The following is a 20281-nucleotide window of genomic DNA, read 5'->3' as shown; positions in this document are numbered from 1 at the left end:
ATGCTTCTGCTAAGAGTTTTCAATGCACCTGGAATAAAATCCCAGCTCTTTGCCCCTGCTCACTTCTCTCTCCATTTGGCTCCGACTCATCCCAGCTCCAGCCATGCAGGCCACCTGTCTGCTCCTAAGACATGGCCACGTTCCTTCCTGCCCAGGGCTTCTGCACGTGCTGCTCCTTCCGCCTAGAATCTTGCCGACCAGTTCTTCCCAAAGCTGTCTCCTGCACCTCTGGCAGGTAGGGCTTAAATGGTACCTCCTCAGAGTTGCCCTCCCTGACCACCGTAGACCCCCTTCTAATTTTTCTTCATAAGCCATTCCACTCAGCCTATATATAACGATGTATTGTCCTTAAGGGTCTGTTTTCCCCACTCCATTTTGAACTCTAGGACAGGGGCCTTTCTCTGTTTCCTTCCACCCCATTTCCCCAGCGCCCTCCCTCCACAAGGGGCCTGGTACACAGCAGGCGCTCAATCAATACATGCTAACTGAATGACCACAGGAATCCCGCTGCCTAGCAGTAACTTTCCAAGACCCGGCTGGCCTCATCCCCAGGCCCCGGGAGGTTCCCCGAGGACAGGGCACGGCCAGTGGCGACCTGTCTGGGTCCGGAGCCCAACGGCAGGGTCAGAGAGGCACGCTGTGGGGGCTGGTGCGGCTCCTCTCCTAGGCTGCGGCGCAGGCGGCAGCGGTGCCAACCTCGGCGGATCTCCGACTGCACCTGCAACGGGTAGCGCTCAGAGCCGGTGCCAGGCACGCCGTTCGCCGTGCTGCCGCCAGAGGGCGCGGGCGGCAGGCCGGGGCTCTCCCTACCTCCTTGTTGACGAAGCAGTAGAGGAAGCTGACCAGCAAGCCCTGTCAAACAAGGCGGTACGTCAGGGATTGGGGACAGGCTTAGGAACACCCCTTTAAGAGCTCGGGACCTTGCCAGGCCCCAGACTACCTCGGCTGCCACTCCCCCGGTTCTAGACTTTTGCAGGCACCTCCCCGGCTCCCTCTTCCCCGCTTGTCCTCGCCAGTTTGCTGAGCAATACAGAGGACCCTGGATGTAATAACCCCTCCCCTAGTTTCTAATCCCACTTGGGCAAACTGCTTAGCCCCTCTGGGCCTCAGTTTCTTCATCTGGAAAATGGGGTAATACAATGCTGGTTGTGAGAATTGAGATATTGGTATGCAAGAAGCTGTAGTGTCTGGTACATAGTATTAAACCTTTTACTTAGTCCTATGATTTATCTTACCATTATTATATAATATTATGTAATCATTAGTAAATATTAATAAACCAAGTTTATTATGATTAATTATTAATATTTGCTTAATTTTAATTATTAATGATTATTCTAAATTATTGGTAAATTAATTTTAATCATTAGTTTTATGTTTATGTTTCACGTATAAATTAAATATAAAATCCATTTATATTTATAATTAACAATAAGTTACTTGATAAATTAATACAAGTCAATTAGTTATATGTGTTATTGGTAAAATATTACTTGTCTTATCTCCCCCTTGCTCCACTGGCTCCCAATGCTTCAGGCCTGCCAGCCCTCCTCCATCATGACAGATCTTACATGTGAGGTGTCTCTTACTCGCCTCGCTCATTCCCTCACCTTCTTCCGTCTTGCTTTTTTCCCTCTACTCACATCTTACCATCTGCCATTCTGTATATTTTACTTATATACCGTGTGTGTATAGCATCTGTCTCTCCTACAAGAATGTAGAGACCATTTTGGTTCTCAGCAATATCCCCACCGTGAGCTAGGAAAAGTGTATGCAATAAATGTTTGCTGAATTTAATTAAATAAACAGGCATGTGAGGTGAGACAAGTGTTGCCCCCACTTTAGAGATGAGAAAACTGAGGCCCAAGCAGGTAAAACAGGGTGGGGACTAGGCTTAGGGCAAGCACACGCAGGGCCAGCCTTAAATTTTGGAGTGAGTGCCTTCATATATTCTGCGTTTTGAGCACCTCTCTTGCCACCCTCGCTCGGACAGATGTGATTTTGGCGCCAGCCCTGTCCAGTCTCAAAGCCCTAGATCTTCACCAGGAGGCCGTACTGCGGAGGCCTCCCCTCTCCTGGCTTGGCCCCTGCCTCTTCCTCAGCGGAGAACAGCACCGGCTCAGCATTCTGTGCAGAATGAATGAACTCGCACAGGCACACCCACTTCAGTGGCTGCGCCAAGGGGTGGCTGTAGCCCTTCGGCCTCTCTGGGGAGAAGGGCCCCAGCCGGAAGGGTGCAGCCCCTGCTCCCGGCCTGAGCACCTGGAAGGAGCTGAGGAAGATCTCAAAGCCGAGCTTGGCGAAGCGCAGGTGGCCCCGGGCTTGTTCCTCGGTCACAGGAGCAAACACCACCTCGTGGACGCCCAGCAGAGGCACCAGCGTCAGCGTGGAGCGAGCCAGCCTGGGAGGAGAGGGCAGCTGTGGTCCAGTGGCCCGGGTCCCCATCTCACGCCCGGCCCTCTTCCCTCTTTCCCCCCCCGCCCTGCCCCACCTTAGCCGGTAGTCCGGGCAGCGCATCTGCCGGGTCCGCAGCTTGGACACGAGGATGCCAAGGATTCGGAGAAAGATGAAGAAATTAATCTGCGGGGAAAGGTAGAGCCTGAGCCAGTCCGAGTCCATCCTGGGAAACAGGGCGGCAACCCCTCTCCCCAGGGTGAGAAATCCCCGAGGACGGCCTGGAGGAGGTGGGCGCCGGCCGTACCAAAATGGTCATGAGGATAGGGGTGCGTATGATCCACCAGATGGCCTTGACTTCGTTCCGCTCCCAGCACCTGGAGTAGGGGTGGTGGAGCTAAGCGATGGAAAACCTCTGGAAGCACCGGCCACGCGCCTTCACTCGCCAGGTCCCGCCCGCCTTCCTTCAGGCCACGCCCACATTCCTCTGGAGCCCCGCCTACCCCTGCCCCGGCCCCGCCCCTTCCCGTCGTCCTCGAGCACAACCTTTCCACGCGGCTATTCCTTCCGCCCCCACCCACGTTCCCTCCAAGCCCCCAGGGGCCCTCAGGACCACCCCACGCTTCCATCACACCCGCCCAGGGGCCTCCAAGCCCCGCCCACCTCCCCAGGCCCCGCCCAGGCCCCCCGCAACTCACTGCGTGTTCTCGTACAGGTACCTGACGATCACCCAGGGAATGACGAAAAGCGCGGGGGCCCCTGTGCAGACCCCGACCCCCGCCCCCCACCCCGCCGCAGCTGTCAGCACGCGCACGGGCCTCGCCCGGCCCCAGACCCGCGGAATTCCCCCGCTGAGGTGGGAAGGCAAAGCCCGGAGAGAGGACGAGACCCCTAAAGCGGCCCAGCTGGGGAGTCGGGGAGCGGTGGTGCGCGAGGCTGGGCAGGGGACAGGGTCGGGGCTCACCCCAGCCGAAGAGCAGGTAGCCGCGGAAGGGGCCCCCCTCGGAGCCTCCCACGAGCACCAGGAGGCTGTGCAGGTAGATGCCCTCCACCAGCAGCCACGTGTAGTTGGCGCCCACGCAGTACTGGGTCACGATCTGGGCCGTTCTGCAGGTGGCCAGCGCCTGGAGGGTGGCCAGACAGGGGGAGGGGGCAGTCAGGGCGCGGGGGGGGGTACCCCAAGCTTTCCTCCAGCTGGTCGTCCTTTCACCCCCGCCTCTTGTCATCAAATATTCTCCCACTCTATCACCGAAGGGTTTCTCTCGCCCTATATGATCTCTCCCACTCTAACCTCTTAAACAACTGGTATCATCCATCTCACTATCAGACTTCCCCCCAAGATGCCCCAAATATGGCTCCTCCCACCCCATCTCCTGAGAATTGTGCTCAACTACTCCACCTCTCCAAAAGTTTCTCCCATCTCGCCCCTCCTCTCCCACCAGCGCGGCCCCTCCCACCCCCCTGCTTCCTGACAATGGGCATGACCCCCGTTGCTACCAGGTGGTTTTTCTCCCCTCCGTTCCCAGCCTCAGGTCTCTCTCACCTTGTTTCTCAGTAACCACCCGGAATCTACCAAATCCTCCCACCAGCTGGTTCCCCCACCCTGTCTCCTCCTCACCTCCAGCAGAAGACTCTCAGGGGTGGGAAAGGCCAGTGGTTGTTAATATAAGAAAGAGAATGGAAAATTCCAACAAAGGAGATGACGGAGTGAACAATGCAGGAGGCTGAGTTGGGGGTCCCTCTCTAAAAGCATTTGGCGTGGTCAAGAGAGAGGAAACTGTCGCTGGTGTCGTGGGTAGTGAGTAGCGTGGCCAGACAAGGGGAGGAAGAGGGACGATGCTCACCTGGTTCCACAGGATAGGGGCCTGGTCCCCGGGTGTGGGGCCCGGTGGAGGCAGCAGCCGGTCTCGGGTGAGGATGGCTGCTGCCCGAAGCATGAAAGACGTGAACAGGTTGATGTGAATGTAGTTGCGAGTGCAGTGCAGCCGCCTGGGGATTTGGGAGGCAGTGGGGACCCATGGAGACCTGTCCGTGGCCACATGGAGCCCCTTTAACCACCTCCCAGCCCTTCTTCTCACGGAACCACCATTGGGTTCCTGGTGGAGCCGACCACCCCATCTTAGTGGGCAAACAGGCCCCGCTCCGCCTCTGCCACTCACAGTTGGGGGGTCCCACCTGAAGGAACTCAAGATGAGCAGGGCTAGCAGCAACGCGGCCAGGGACAGGGAGTAGCCCACGGTGTACACAACCTGTAGCCGCTCCAAGATCAGCTTCTGGTTCTGGGGGTACAGGGCAGGACACAGGAACAGAGCTCAGCTCTTCCCCAGGGTCACACAAGGGCTGGACAGACATCTACCTGCTCCTTGTTCCTGCCAAGCACCCCAATTTTCTCTTGGGGATCCAACTTCCCTTATTTCAGTTGGGCTATCTCCACCCTTCTGCTCCAGGCTGGACATGTGACCAGCCAATCAGAGCATCCTAACACCCTCCCCCTTACCCCTCCTCCCTACACACATACACAGAGATTAGTCCAGGGTGGGCAGAGGACCCAAACCAGGGCAATGAGAGTCAATCCTGAAAGTTTGGGGCTGCGAGGGCTGAGCCCCTTACACGAATTTCGTGCATCAGGCCACTAGTATAAAATAATATTGAATGAAAATGTAATTGAAAAATAAAAATTTTAGTCCTAGCTGGTTTGGCTCAGTGGATAGAGCATTGGCCTGTGGACTGAAGGGTCCTGGGTTTGATTCCAGGCAAGGTCATATGCCCAGGTTGTAGGCTCGATCCCCAATAGGGGGCAGGCTGGAGGCAGCCAATCAATGGTTCTCTCTCATCATTTGTTTCTATCTCTCTCTCCCTCTCCCTTCCTTTCAGAAATCAATAAAAACACATTTTTTAAAAGAAAAAGACAAATATTAAAAAGAGTCAGTCCTGTGACATGATGCGGGAACTACTGAGAACAAAGCTCAATCTCCCCACAGTGTTGCTTGGTTGGTGGGATGTGAGTCTGGTGCTAATGGAGAAAACAAACCTGTTCCACCCCACCGAGAAGAGGAGACCAGCACAGAGAAAAATACAGGCACACAATGGCGAGCAAGAGAGATCCCCAACATTACTTGAGCACCTAGATCCAGCTGTACCTGAAGCTGTGCGTGGCCGTGTGCGTTTCAATCACAGAAGTAAAGACATTTTTTTTTTTTCTGCATCAAGCACGTTTACTTGGGATTTCTATCACTTGGAACCCAGAGCCCTGAACAGTACAAGGGATTTCAGGCTCAGTGTGAGACTGCTGCCTTTTCACCTCTCCCTGGACATCCAACCTGAATCCCTCGCCTCTTCTTACCTGAAAGGTCCCATTCTTCTCTGGGTTCTCACACTGAGAATGGTCTCTCCAAGGTCCCCATTGGCCATCACTGCCACACTGGCGGAGGACAAAGCCTGCAGCCACTGGGGGGAATCGAGGGAGGGGATTAGAGGCACAGAGAAAGAGATGGAGACAGAGAGACCAGCTGGGAGGACAGGCAGAGAGAGAGAGAGAGAGAGAGAGAGAGAGAGAGAGAGAGCCGATGTGATGATGATGATGATGAGCCCTTCTATGGAATTTTACACGTATTAATTTAATATTCATAAGACAACTCTGAAGCTGGTGCTATCATCAATCCCATTCTACAGATGAGGGGGTTGAGGTATAAAGAAATTAAATAAACTGCCCTGGACCACATAGCTAGTTAGGACAGGAAGACCAGAATGCCCAGAGACAGACTCAGACAAAGGAGAGAAAACAAGAACCCCGTAGTCCTAAGAGAGATACAGACAGAGAAGGGGCATGATGTGACAGAGCCAGGATCAGGGTGACCCAGCCAGGGTTGGACAGATGAGGAGACACCCCGCTGGACAGAGAGGAGCAGGCGATGGGGTGTAGGTGAGTTTGGGGGAAGTGGTTAGGAGCTGCTTGTGTCCAGAAAGGCCCACAGTCCAGGGGGCACCTCACCGTGACGGTGCCAGGGCAGGTACCAGGGGCAGGAAGCACGGGCAGTGGTGTTGGGTGCAGCGTAGTCCCAGCAGACGTACATATCGAAGGACCCATTGCAGGCGAGGCCTGGAGTGGCATAAGGGGGATCTACTGCACCCTCGGCCCAAAGCCCTCCTCCTCACACCCACAAGCCCTGCGCTAGGCCCACCCACCAGGAGGGAGCGGTCCGACGCTGCTGCGCCACAGCTCCGCCCATCGGACCCCAAGGCCCCCCTATCCTCACCCACAAGCCCTGCGCTAGGCCCACCCACCAGGAGGGAGCGGTCCGACGCTGCTGCTCCACAGCTCCGCCCATCGGACCCCAAGGCCTCCCTATCCTCACCCACAAGCCCTGCGCTAGGCCCACCCACCAGGAGGGAGCGGTCCGACGCTGCTGCTCCACAGCTCCGCCCATCGGACCCCAAGGCCTCCCTATCCTCCGACCCCACTCTGGGCTCCCCACCACGCAAGTTCCAGCCGCACGAGGTTCCCACTGCTCGAGGCCCTTCTAGGCTGCACCCAAGCCCCGCCCCTTTCCAATCATTTCAGGCCCCGCCCACCCAGTGCAGCCCCGCCCACGACCCCGCCCATTTCAAGCTTCTCCCCAGACTTTTCCCCTGAATCCGAGTAGCATCCCACTCAGATCTAGGCCCTTCCCACCGAGGCCAAGCCCACATCTACCCCGGACAACTCTTCCAGGCCCAGCGCCTGGTCCTAGCCCACCCCGCTCCACCGCAGCCCTGACCGTCCGCCCAGCCCACCCCTCCTGGGGCGCCCAGCCCGCCTCCTCCCCCGTCACACCTGCCGGGGGCTCCGCGGCCTGCAGGGTCCCCTGGCACTCCCTGCGGTAGCGCTCCCAGCGCTGGTACAGCTCCCGCGCCGTCTGCCGCTCAGAGCCTGTCTACGGAGAGAGAGAAGGGAGGACGCCCGCACCGACCCTCGCTCCCAGGCAGCCTGGTGCGTGCGGGCCAGAGACCCTCGAGGGACCTGGAGGGGCTGTCCTGTTTGCCCAGGAGTCTTGGGGAGCCGAGAAACCTCTTTTAATTCTCGAGGGGAGCCTAGAAACCTCCTGGGGAGTTGTTGGGGTACTGAAAACCTTCAGCGTTGGCCTGTGGACTGGAAGGTCCCGGGTTCGATTCCGGTCCAGGGCATGTGCCTTGGTTGTGGGCACATCCCCGGTGGGGGGTGTGCAGGAGGCAGCTGGTTGATGTTTCTCTCTCACTGATGTTTCTAGCTTTCTCCCTCTCCCTTCCTCTCTGTAAAAAATCAATAAAATATATTTTTTTAAAAAAGAAATTGGGGGAAGTGGTGGCTGGAAATCAGCAGGAAGATGTGCGAGGGAAACAAGACGGACTGGAAGCAACATCAACACTAGAGTCTGCGCGAGTGGGGGGCCGTCTCCACACCTCTGCAGCGGGGGCGCCTTAACCGTCCCAGACCTCCCTCCGCTCCGAGCCTTCACCTCCGGCGGCTCCCGGTCCTCACCTCCGCCCTCGGCAGCAGCGGCCCCCACAGCCAGAGCAGCAGCAGCAGCAGCCTCCGGGGCGCACGGGTCGGCATGGTGAGGGCGGCGGGGCCCGCGGTGGGTGGGTGGGGGGCGGGCAGCCGGCCTGGAGGGTCCGAGGGCAGGGTCAGGAGCCTCCGCCTGCCGCCCCCAGCCCCAGCCTCACCGCCGCCGGGCTCCCCGGGATGATACACGCGGACTCCGAGGCAGCGCCCCCCATCCCCCCGCCCCACACGCGATGATTTGTGGGTGGGGAGATGCGTGAGGAGGGGACGAGGCTGGGGTCCGACCGGCGATCCCCGGGCCCACCCGCAGCGGTTGCGGGAGCCGCGGCGGGGAGGGGGGGCGGTGTTTGCTGAGGGCGTGGTTGCCCTAGAGCTGCGCCGGGCGGAAGTGCTCATGTCACCCGGAGTCTAGACGTGGAGACTGGAGTGGACCTGGGGACCGAGCAGCAGATGGCCCTCGGAGTTCCCACTCTCTGAGCCCAAAGGGTTTTCAAATCCAAATCGGGGATAAAAACCGGACCTTACAGAACTTATCCCGCGGAGGACAAAGCCCGGGATCCATGGGACATGCTCTCCTTAGGGACTAGAGGCGTCAGAGCCTGGGCTTAGGTCTGCAGGGGCCCCCTGCCTGGAATTCTGTCTCTCACTCTGAGCAACCCCCCCCCCCCCACGCAGCACCATGGAGGGAAAGGAGAGGCAGGGAGCACCTCAGACCAGACCACAGACACGGGTCAGAGGTGCGTGAGACAGAAATAGAGAGAGAGAAACGGAGACAGCTAGGAGAGACTAGAGACCACAAGGCAGAGGGAGACAAAATGTGGGTTAGAGGCGATAGAGGTACAGAGCTATTTAGAGGTTAGACAGAGATTGGGAGGCGTGGGACGCAGACAAGACACCGAGAGGAGGTTAGAGACTGTGGCCACAGAGACCGAGAGAGACAAAGGCTCAGAAACCCAGAGAGAGGGACCCACAGACTTGAGGGGCCAGCGGGGCAGGGGAGCCCTCACCTGTCCTGCGGCTGCCTCCGCTGCTGCCTCCACTGCCTCCCGAGCTCTGGAGGAGGTGACAGCCGGCGGTGGTGGGAGGGGCGGGGCCAGGGAACAGGAAGGGGGGGCTCCAGGGGAGCAGGGGCCCTGGCCTGTGAGCATCACAGTCACTCCAGATCACATGGGGGAGCAGTCAAACCCCCCCCCCGCCCCCCGGTGCAGTCTCTCGTCGCCCACAGGCTCAGGCAGCCACGCAGTCACACGCAGTGTCACACACAGTCCCATTAACCGAGACACGGGCTCAGCACACAATGTCACATGCTGTTCCTCACAGAGCGTGTTCCTCGTGCTCATTCAGCTGTACAATCTACAGTCACACCCAGAGCCTGGTCCACACCCACAGGACACACGGGCGCACAGCCTCGGGCGTGGACGCCTGCACTCCCAGTGACACAGCCACCACTACCCACAGTGCCAGTGACACTGGGTCCCTCACACACTCACAGGCTCACGAGGTCAGGTCACAAACACCATCTGTCTCCCCCCGGCCTGTGCACTCAGCACAGGTTTGGGCACAGAGCACAGAGGCTCGAAGAATGATTGTTGGTTAAATAAATGCACAGCCTGGCCAGTGTCCCTCAGTGGTTGAGCGTCGACCTATGAACCAGGAGGTCACAGGTTCGATTCACGGTCAGGGCACATGCCCAGGTTGCGGGTTCCATCCCCAGTAGGGGCTGTGTAGGAGGCCACTGATCCACGGTTCTCTCTCATCGTTGATGTTTCTATCCCTCTCTTCCTCTCCCTTCCTCTCTCTCTAAAATCAATAAAAACATGTGAAAAAATAAAATAAATGCACAGTTATGTGGCTCCTCACATGGTCATATAATCCTTTAATGACACAATCTGAAGGTCTCTCACAGTGTTACACAGCCAGACCCATTAACACTCTCACACATCATTTCACACTTCACATAATCACCGACAGGGTCCACAGCCGCACCCCAACAACACACATTCCCAACCGCCCGAGGCACACACTCGGGGGGGGGGGCAGTCACACATGAGCCCACAGCCTCACACGGTCTCAGGCTCACAATCACCACTGACCCTCACATCTGAAAATCTCCACTTTCAGTCTCTTCCTTAAACATGAACAATCCTAATGCCTTGGCTGGTGTGCTCAGTGGTTAGAGCATCCGCCCAGGCACCCAAGGGTCGTAAGTTCCATTCTTAGTCAAGGGCACATACCTGGGTTGAAGCCTTAGAAATAGAGTCCCAGCTCTCCGCACGCTCATGCCCCTTTAATGCTAATTACCAATGCATGCACATTAATCGTACTATTAACATTCAGAGGACACACTCCCCTGGGACCTATGAGGTAAGTGGGTCAGAGGCAAGTTTGCCCATTTTGCAGAGGAGAAACTGAGGCCCAGAGGCCCCAATAGGGGCAGGGAATAAGGGGTGGCGTGATGTCCAGCACCAGAGGCCGGAAGGAGAAGGAGGCAAGTTTAGGGGAGGGGAGTAGCGTGGGGAGGGAGGGGGGGTCCTGACTTCCTGGCCTCCAGCTGGCCTCCCTGCTCTCTGCCCCACATTCCTGGCGCCCTCCGGGTCCTGGGAAAGGCTCAGTCCACGGGGTGGGGAGGAAAAGGGGTCTGAGATGGCCCAGCACCTCGGGAGAGGCTGGGGTTGGGAGGGGATCTCTCCTTGGCCCCTGGAGGGCCTAGGGGGGGGTGTCTCTCTGCTAGGGCTGGGAAGGTGGGGGGAGGCTGGAATGGAGGGAGAAACCAGGAGGGAGGGGAAGCAGTGGAGAGGAATTGAGGTGGTGAGAGAAATAGGAAAAGAAACCAAAGCTCAAGAAAGAACCGAGACAGGAAGAAGCAGCGATGAGAGAGCGCATGAGAAAGAGAAAGACCAAGAGAGACCGGCAGAAAAGAAATGGAGCCCTGGCCCGTTTGCTCAGTGGTTAGAGCATCGGCCCGAGGACCGAAGGGTCTCGGGTTTGATTCCCAGTCAAGGGCATGTACTTGGGTTGCAGGTTTACCCCCGTCCTGGTCCAGGTGCATGTAGAGGTAGCCAATCGATGTGTCTCTCTCACATTGATCTCTCTCTCTCTCTCCCCCTCCTCCCTCCCTTCTACTTTCTCTAAAACTCAATGGAAAAAATATCTTCAGGTTGAGGATTAAAAAATAAGAATAAAGAAAAGAAATCGAAACAGAAAGAGAAAGAGGAATCAGGGGAGAGAGAACAGGGACTGAGAGAGGGAGAGAGACAGAAGAGATACAAGCTGAGAGATGGAGACATAGAGAGATGAAGATGGGGAGGGTGGAGGGGGAGAGCCTGGAAGGTGGGGCTTGAGGAAAGATGGCCAGGGCAGGAGCTGTGGGGATGAGCCTGAAGCTGGGCTCCGAGCCCCACAGCCCTCCATCAGCCGCTGTGGGAACACAGGACAGAACAGGGCATAGGGAGGGGCCCATGTCCGGCAGGAGGGGAGATGCCGGGTCCTGACTGCCCCCCTGCCCATCTCAGCCCTCCTGGGGTCCTCTGCAGTCTCCTGCGATCAGGAGGGGACGGCAGGGCCACAGGGGTAGCCACATGGGCCCTCCCCAATTCCATGCTCAGGGCTTCTGGAACCTGCAGGCAGAGAAACAGCCATGCGCCCCCTCCCACCTACCTTCCCCCCCCACCCCCGCTGCTGCCTTCTCTGCTGTCCATCTCTCCCTGCCACCCCCCCTCCCCCTCTCTCTTTGGTCCGAATCCTCCTTTCTCCTCTTCTCCAAGCCCACCCTCAGTTTGTCTGTCTTTTCCTGCTTGCTGGGCTGTCTTTTCCCTTTTCTTCCCTCTGGTTTCATTCTGCTCCTCTGCTTATTTCTCTTGCTCAGGATCAGCCTCTTCCAGACCATCTTTAAACTTCCCCCTTTCCCTCATCTTCTCGCTGGTGCCTGTCTGTCTATTTCTCTCCCTCCATTGCCCCTGGCCCTGGGATTCCAGGCTGTTGGCCTCTCCCCCAACCCCAGCAATGACCAGGCAGTGCCCCCAGCTCAGGGCGCAGTGGTGGGGAGGCAGCCGGAGGGCCTGTGCCTCCCCCATGGGGCTGCCCGACCAAGCAGAGCCTGTGGGAGCAGGCCGGGGCCTGGGGTGCCAGCAGATGGTGCAGGAGAAATGAGGCAGAGAGGGATGGGGAGAGGGCATGCCCCATGGGGACTGAGGCCAGAAACGGGCGCCTGAGCCAGCCCCCTGAGATTCAGGACTGCTGAGAGGAGGTCTGAGACACACACACACACACACACACACACACACACACACACAGATACAGAGAATGAGAGACAGCAATAGAGAGACCGGCTGAGAGACACATACTCACAAGCATGCGGAACCAGAGAGGCCGAGACAGAGCGACAGTGCTGAGACACAGAGATACACACACATACAAGCCAGAGAAAGACAGGAACGAAGAGGTCCAGAGACAGGGGCCTAGAGGAACACAAGGCAACGCGGCGTCTGTGACAGAGACACAGATCCAAAGACAAACAGAGACGTAGAGACATGAAGCCCAGAGAGAGACAGAGACATGGAGAAACAGAGTGGGGACCCAGAGAGAGAGACTAAAGGATAGAGGAAGAGACCTGAGAGATAGGTATTATCCAGGGAGAGAGGGACGGAGGGGGAGGGAGACAGAGAGAGAGAGAGAGAGAGAGGGATTTGGAACACAGATAGATGGGGGTGGGTAAACTCTCTCAGACCTCAGACACCATCACTCAAAGATGAGGCAAGCCCTGGCCGGTTTGCCTCAATGGATAGAGCGTCAGTCTGTGGACTGAAGGGTCCCAGGTTCGATTCCGGTCAAGGGCATGTACCTTGGTTGCAGGCACATCCCCAGTGGGAGGTGTGCAGGAGGCAGCTGGTCGATGTTTCTCTCTCATCGATGTTTCTAACTCTCTATCCTTCTCCCTTCCTCTCTGTAAAAAAAATCAATAAAATATATTAAAAAAGAAAAAAAAGATGAGGCAAGAAGCCCAGCTCCCCTCGTCCTCTTCCGGACTGTGTGTGAGTGTGTGTGTGTGAGTGAGGGTGTGTGTGTGTGAGTGAGGGTGTGTGTGTGTGTGAGTGTGAGTGAGGGTGTGTGTGTGTGTGTGTGTGAGTGAGTGTGTGTGAGTGTGTGTGTGAGTGAGGGTGTGTGAGTGTGTGTGTGTGAGTGAGGGTGTGTGTGTGTGAGTGTGTGTGTGAGTGAGGGTATGTGTGTGTGTGTGTGTGAGTGAGTGTGAGTGTGTGTGTGAGTGAGGGTGTGTGAGTGTGTGTGTGTGAGTGAGGGTGTGTGTGTGTGAGTGTGTGTGTGAGTGAGGGTGTGTGTGTGTGTGAGTGTGAGTGAGGGTATGTGTGTGTGTGTGTGAGTGAGTGTGTGTGAGTGTGTGTGTGAGAGAGGGTGTGTGAGTGTGTGTGTGTGAGTGAGGGTGTGTGTGTGTGAGTGTGTGTGTGAGTGAGGGTGTGTGTGTGTGTATGTGAGTGTGTGTGTGTGAGTGAGTGTGTGTGAGTGTGTGTGTGAGTGAGGGTGTGTGAGTGTGTGTGTGTGAGTGAGGGTGTGTGTGTGTGAGTGTGTGTGTGAGTGAGGGTGTGTGAGTGTGTGTGAGTGAGGGTGTGTGAGTGTGTGTGTGTGTGAGTGAGGGTGTGTGTGTGTGTGTGTGTGAGTGAGTGTGTATGAGTGTGTGTGTGAGTGAGGGTGTGTGAGTGTGTGTGTGTGAGTGAGGGTGTGTGAGTGTGTGTGTGCGCGCGCGCGCTCCCCCCACCCCACCTTCACCTCCCCCTGCAGCACATTTCCATAGCAACCTCCCCAGATCCAGAGGGCAAATATTGTCCTGGCCAGAAGCAGCGGGGCTGTGTTGACATAATCTTGGGCTGGTGGGGTGGGGGCTCCAGCAGCCCGAAAGGCCGGGATGGGGGCAGGAGAGCAGAAGGACTCTCATCTGGGACCCCACAGACAGTTCTAACCGCACCTCTAAATGGAGGTGCAAACCTCCCTGTCCTGGGAGAAGCCAAGATATCCAAACCTGTACCCTTGACTGCCCCCTGGTGGTGGGGGTGGGTGAGCCCGGAAGCTCAAGGACAGCAGGCGGGTCCAGGCATTCTCATCCCGGTTTCTACAATCTGGCTCCTCTTCCCTCTCCCCGCAGTCCCTGCTCTGGTCCAGGACCCTCCTCTCTGGGATCTCCTACCCCAGTTGGGCCCCTCTCCCTTCCACCCACCCCCCTGCCCTCCAACAGGGCAGCCAGGCAGTCAGAGTGGTCATGCTAAATAGCACAAGCCTGACCCTGCCCCCCCCCCCTGCTCAGAACCTGCCGTGGCTCCCCAGTGCCCTCAGGAGAAAACTCAGGCTCCTCTCCACGGCCTTTAAGGCTTTTGCTGAGCTCTCCAGCCTTCTCCCCATGACTTCTTAACTCTTCAACCTCTTCCTCGTCCCTCCCCCCACAACCTTGATTCCAGAAGTTTTCTCTGCTTCAAATGCCTCCACCCACTTTTTGTTGAATCTTCCAAGCCCATTTCAAAGCTAGCTCATTCATTCATTCATTCATTCATTCAACACGTATTTCCTCTCCTGGATTGTGATCTCTTTGAAAGCAGGGCTGGGGCTGTCTCAGTCACTGCTGGGTCCCCAGCATTGCCCAACATGATTTGACACAGACCAGAGTTCAATTCATTTTGAGCATTTGTTATGTTCCAGGGCTGGGCTTGGCAAGGCTGGGGACCTGGGTGGCCCTGCCCTTATGGAGCTCAAGCACAGACCCAAATAGGGTGACAGACGAAAGGAAGAGAAACACACACACACACACAAAGAAATAGAAAGACAGAGGAATGAAGAAGCTGAGAGAACAACAAAATCAGCCCGGCCGGTGTTGCTCAGTGGTTGAGCATCTACCTATGAACCACGAGGTCAGGGTATGATTACCGGTCAGGGCACGTGCCTGGGTTGCAGGCTTGATCCCCAGTAGGGGGTGTGCAGGAGGCAGCCGATCGATTAATGATTCTCTCATTGATGATTCTATCTTTTCCTCGCGCTTCCTCTCTGAAGTAAATAAAAATATGTTTTAAAGAAGAAAAACAGCCCTACCTGGTTTAGCTCAGTGAATAGAGTATTGGCCTATGGACTGAAGGGTCCCAGGTTTGATTCCGGTCGGGGGCACATGCCTGGGTTGCGGGCTCCATCCCCAGTGGGGGGGGTGTGCAGGAGGCAGGCGATCAATGATTCTCTCTCATCATTGATGTTTCTATCTCTCTTTTCCTCTCCCTTCCTCTCTGAAATCAATAAAAATATATTTTAAAAAGGAAAAACATAATAATAATAGCCCTAGCTGGTTTTGCTCAGTGGATAGAGCATTGGCCTATGAACTGAAGGGTCCCAGGTTCGATTCCAGCCAAGGGCACATGCCTGGGTTTCGGGCTTGATCCCCAGTAGTGGGGCGTGCAGGAGGCAGCCATTCAATGATTCTCTCTCATCATTGATGTTTCTGTCCCTCTTTCCCTCTCCCTTCCTCTCTGACCATTAAAAAAAAAAAATGATAGGTACCGATCTAGCCAGCTTGACTCAGTGGATAGAGCATTGGCCCACGGACTGAAGGGTCACAGGTTAGATTCCAGTCAAGGACACGTACCTTGGTTGCAGGCTCCATCCCCAGCCCCAGGTGGGCTTGTTCAGGAGGCAACTCGTTGATGTGTCTCTCTCACATCGAGGTTTCTCTCTCTGTCTCTCCCCCTCCCTTCCACTCTGTCTAGAAATCAATGGAAAAAAATATCCTCAGGAGAGGATTAACAAAAATATGAATAATAATAGGTACCAAATAATGGGCATTTTACACGTATGTGTCTCATTTAATCCTTACAGCAAACCTGCAGCAGAGGTATTTTCATCTCTATATTCCAGATGAAGAAAATGAGGTTCAGAGAGGCTAAGTGACTTGCTCACGGTGACATAGCTCATAAGCGATGGATCAATGACCCAATTTCCAGGCAGAGACATAGAGACAGGGATGAGAGAGAAAAGCAGCATGGAAAAAGGGGGCCCAGAGGCAGAGAGAAAGGACGAAGCATGACCTTGAGCCCTGCCCCCTATCCTCCAGCCTCCCCCTCCCCACTCCCGCCCTTGACATCTCCCTGTGAGAGCACTTGTAATAAATCCAGCTCCATTAGCTGTACCCAAAAGCCATGTGCTGAGCACTCGACAGGCATGAGCTCACTGAATCTGCTCTTCTCCCCTGGGAAGTGGGTGCTGGGATAACTCCCATATTTGCAGAGAAAGAGAAGCCGTGCTATTTGGCCAAGGTCACTGTCCTCACATGGATCCTGATACCTCAAGGGCAAGGCCTAACTCATCTTTGTGTGTCGCCCCCACTACCCCCTGTCCCCGGAACATAGAGCCTGCCAGCCTAAACTCCTGCCTGTGGTTCCCTCATGCAACACCCTGGCTCCACTCCCCCAGCACATGGATCTGGCAAGATCTGAACTCCCCTGAGCTCCCGCAGTCCTCTGGGAAAAGTCGGTAACAGCCCTCAGCACACGGCAGCCTGCTGCAAGTCTGTATGTAGGAGTGTGACTCGCCCTCTCCTAGGATCTGAGCTCATCAGGGTGCAGGGTGGAGAAGCAGGAGTTGGGGAGGCAGGAAATCTGAATCCCCGCTTTGTTTCTATCGGCAACACAATTAGCTGTGATCATCGACCGCATCTATTTTGGTCATCACTTGGAGGCCATTATTGATTGTGGAAATTAATAAAGGGAAACCTCACTAAAATAAACTTCAGGAGGCCAGAAGGGGGAGCTCTCACACAGTACCGCTGGATGTCAATTACAAGAACAATTGTCAATTACACACTTCAACAGAAGAATCCTTGAGAATGGTCAGTTACAGGCCCCACCAGGAGAAGATGTACATTGCATCTCCGTCAAGAAATCAGCTTCCTCAGCAGCTCAGCCAATGAGAAACTCATCTCCCTGCACTCTCGCTTTTCTCCAATGGACTTTCTTTTCTTTTTTAAAATATGTTTTTTTTAATTGATTTTTAGAGAGAGAGGAAGGGAGACGGATAGAGAGATAGAAATATCACCGATCAGCTGCCTCCTGCACACCGCTCACTGGGGATCGAACCCACAACCCCGGCATGTGCCCTGACCAGGAATCCAAAACAGAAACCTCTTGGTTCCTGGGTTGCTGCTCAACTGCTGAGCCACACCGGCTGGGCTCTCCAATGGACTTTCATTCAAAAGAACCCCTCTCCATGTTCTCATCCCCACCCCTCCCCATAAAATAACATTTCTCTCCTTTGGTTGTCGGACTTGCCTATGAATTTGCTACAGCTTGCTTATCCCAAATTGCAAATAAATCCATTTTCCATTTTCGCTGGTAAAATAACTTATTTTTTTTTTATTTTTTTAAATATATTTTATTGATTTTTCACAGAGAGGAAGGGAGAGGGATAGAGAGCTAGAAACATCGATGAGAGAGAGACATCGACCAGCTGCCTCCTGCACACCCCCCACCGGGGGATGTGCCCGCAACCAATGTACATGCCCTTGACCGGAATCGAACCTGGGACCTTCCAGTCCACAGGCCGACGCTCTATCCACTGAGCCAAACCGGTTTCGGCTAAAATAACTTATTTTTAAGGTCAATAGAAGCTTGGTGCCTTACATAGTAGGAAATAAATAGGGGTTGTATCATTTATGTGTGCCTGCTGTTTGCCAGGCACTGTACGCGTGCATGATTTATATCTGTGGCCTCGATGGGGCTTGGCTATAGTGACAAACAGCAAACACCTTCCCACAGCCTCATGGCCCTTTAAAACCCGGCGGGCCCGTTACCTTCCTGATCTCATCTACTCCTGCGGCTTCATTCTCACCAGTCTCCGTGTTGCCCTGTGTATATGCCGAACTCATACCTATCTCCAGATCTTCGAACTTACTGTTTCCTCTCTCTGGAAAGCCCCCCCCCCCCCACCCCAACTCCATGCCTGACTGCTTCCTTCTTTTTTTTCAATCCTCACCCAAGGATATTTTTCCATTGATTTTTATTTATTTATTTTAAATAAGGCACATTTAAAAAAATATATTTTATTGATTTTTTACAGAGAGGAAGGGAGAGGGATAGAGAGTCAGAAACATCGATGAGAGAGAAACATCGATCAGCTGCCTCCTGCACACCTCCTACTGTGGATGTGCCGGCAACCAAGGTACATGCCCTTGACTGGAATGGAACCGGGGACCCTTGAGTCCGCAGGCTGATGCTCTATCTACTGAGCCAAACCGGTTTGGGCTTTCCATTGATTTTTAGAGAAAGTAGAAGAGAGAGGGAAAGACAGAGAGAAATATCGATGTGAGAGAAACACATCAATTGGTTGCCTCCTGAACGCGCCCTGACCAGGGCCCAGGCTGGGGAGGAGCCTGCAACCAAACCGAGGTATGTGCCCTTGACCGGAATTGAACCCGGGACCCTTTGGTCCTCAGGCTGACATTCTATCCACTGAACCAAACCGGCTAGGGATGTGTCCTTCTTGTTATTCACATCTCACCTCAAATGACACTTCCTCAGAGAGATCTTCCTTGGCCCCACTCTCTCTGAATTAGCCTCCCCCTCCTGTCCTTAATCATATCACTTTGTCTTATTTCTGTAATACCAGGAACTGAGAGGATCTTACCAGCTTCGTGCCTGCTTCTTCATCTGTAAAATGGTGATGAAAGTAAAACTCATGGTGAAGATAACCGAGTGCTTGGCACATTGTAGGTGCTCAATAAACGGTAGTTATTATTATTTGTTTTGTGGATAGTAGCTTACATCCTCCACAAACTGCAAGGTACCTGAGAACAAATTAAACTCTGGGATTGACTTGGTTGCTACTGAAACTCCAGAATCTAGGACAGAGGTGGCCCATGGTAGGCTTATTTATTGATTTTAGAGAGAGAGGGGAAGGGAGAGGGAGGAAAATAAAAAACCATTGGCGCTGCCTCCTGCACACTCCCCACCAGGAATTGAGCCCCGGCCTGGCATGTGCCCTAACAGGCAACCTCTCAGTTTGCAGGACGACACCCAACCAATTGAGCCACACCAGCCACGGCTCAGTGAACATTTTTAATGTTTTTAAATATATTTTTTATTGATTTCAGAGAGAGAGAGAGAGAGAGAGAGAGAGAGAGAGAGAGAGAGAGAAACATCAATGATGGGAGAGAATCATTGATAGGCTGCCTCCTGAACGCTGGAGAGCATCGAGCATCTCAAAGGGCCCTTGGCCAGAATCGAACCTGGGACCCTTCAGTCCGCAAGCGCACGTTCTATCCACTGAGCCAAACCAGCTAAGGCTCAGTGAACGTTTTTATTTATTTTTATATATATATTTTTTTTCAGTGAACGTTTTTAAATGAATGAAAGAAATAGGCGCGATAGAAACCACCTCCCCGCCCCGCCCTCCCCTGCGCCCTCTCCCAGTCCCCGTAACACACACGCTTTCCAGATGTGGAAACTGACTCTCAGAGTCACCACGAGAAAAGCGGTGGAATCAGGAATCAAACCCAGATCAGCCTGGTTCCAAAGCCCTGTGCTTTCAGGGTCAGCCTGTGTTTCCAGAGGCAAATCTCTTCCCACTTGGGGCTCGCTTCCCCTCCCTAAACACGGGCCATGTCCAGCTAGGTGGTGACTCTCCGTGGGGACTTGGGGAAGGTGGTCCATTATTCTTTCAATCCACTGTCAGGTGTTCTACCCTCCCCTCTTCCCCCAACTTGGGAGCTGGCTCCTACAGACACCGCCAGCCGGCCAGGCGTCAGAGCGGGACCCGTGCCAAAACCCGGACTGGACAATGAAGTTGTGGGAGGTAAGGGTTGTAGCGGAGGAACGAGGGGCGGCTGATAGGAAAGTGGAAGGGAAGATTAAGGAGGTACAGACTTGGGGGAGGGGCCTAAACTCGGGGGGGGGGGGCGTTGCTAATCCTATAGGAAGGCTGGGTCCAGGGCTCTGGGCGAAGCGTTATAGCCCTCGGGGTCTCCCGCAGGATTCCGGGGCGGAGTTAAGGCCGCGGGGGGCGGGTCTAGCTCTAATAAACAAGGGCTCTAAGAACCGGGCTAGAATAAGAGTTCCAGGGCGGAGCTAGTGGACCTCTGGGTGGATTTAAGATTCCAGAGTCGGGTTCTAGTCTTGCAAGGGGGCTTTTGGGAAATCCAGTAAAAGACTGGGGAGAAGGTTTGGGGGGGCGGGGGGGTATGGGAGTGTCTACCTCCACCCGAGCGTCCTCTCAGAGTCGGGGCTAAGCCTATGGCTGAAAAGCAGGGAAGGCCCTGCCCCTTCCAATCCTTCTGTGTTCCTATTGGTGGAAGGCCCTGCGCGACAGGCTCTCATTGGTCCTGAGCAGACAAGG

At 55.0% G+C, this 20281-nt stretch overlaps 1 protein-coding gene across 1 annotated transcript; it reads right to left on the bottom strand.

Moving 5' to 3' along the window:
• Positions 1 to 7983, bottom strand: GIPR (gastric inhibitory polypeptide receptor). Its single transcript, XM_008158401.3, has 13 exons — positions 7892 to 7983; positions 7208 to 7307; positions 6386 to 6493; positions 5738 to 5841; positions 4570 to 4673; positions 4239 to 4383; positions 3359 to 3518; positions 3093 to 3153; positions 2702 to 2771; positions 2492 to 2580; positions 2263 to 2401; positions 811 to 852; positions 1 to 718 (listed from the first exon to the last, which is right to left on the bottom strand). Exons 1-13 carry the CDS (start codon positions 7964 to 7966, stop codon positions 512 to 514), a joined length of 1404 nt encoding a protein of 467 aa, XP_008156623.2. The 5' UTR covers positions 7967 to 7983; the 3' UTR covers positions 1 to 511.
• Between the last annotated feature and the right edge of the window lie 12298 nt (positions 7984 to 20281).

Source organism: Eptesicus fuscus, chromosome 21 (assembly GCF_027574615.1).
Source record: "Eptesicus fuscus isolate TK198812 chromosome 21, DD_ASM_mEF_20220401, whole genome shotgun sequence".
Taxonomy (NCBI): Eukaryota; Metazoa; Chordata; class Mammalia; order Chiroptera; family Vespertilionidae; genus Eptesicus; species Eptesicus fuscus.
Note: the sequence above shows the minus strand (reverse complement) of the source record. Positions and strands in the feature narration are given on the sequence as shown.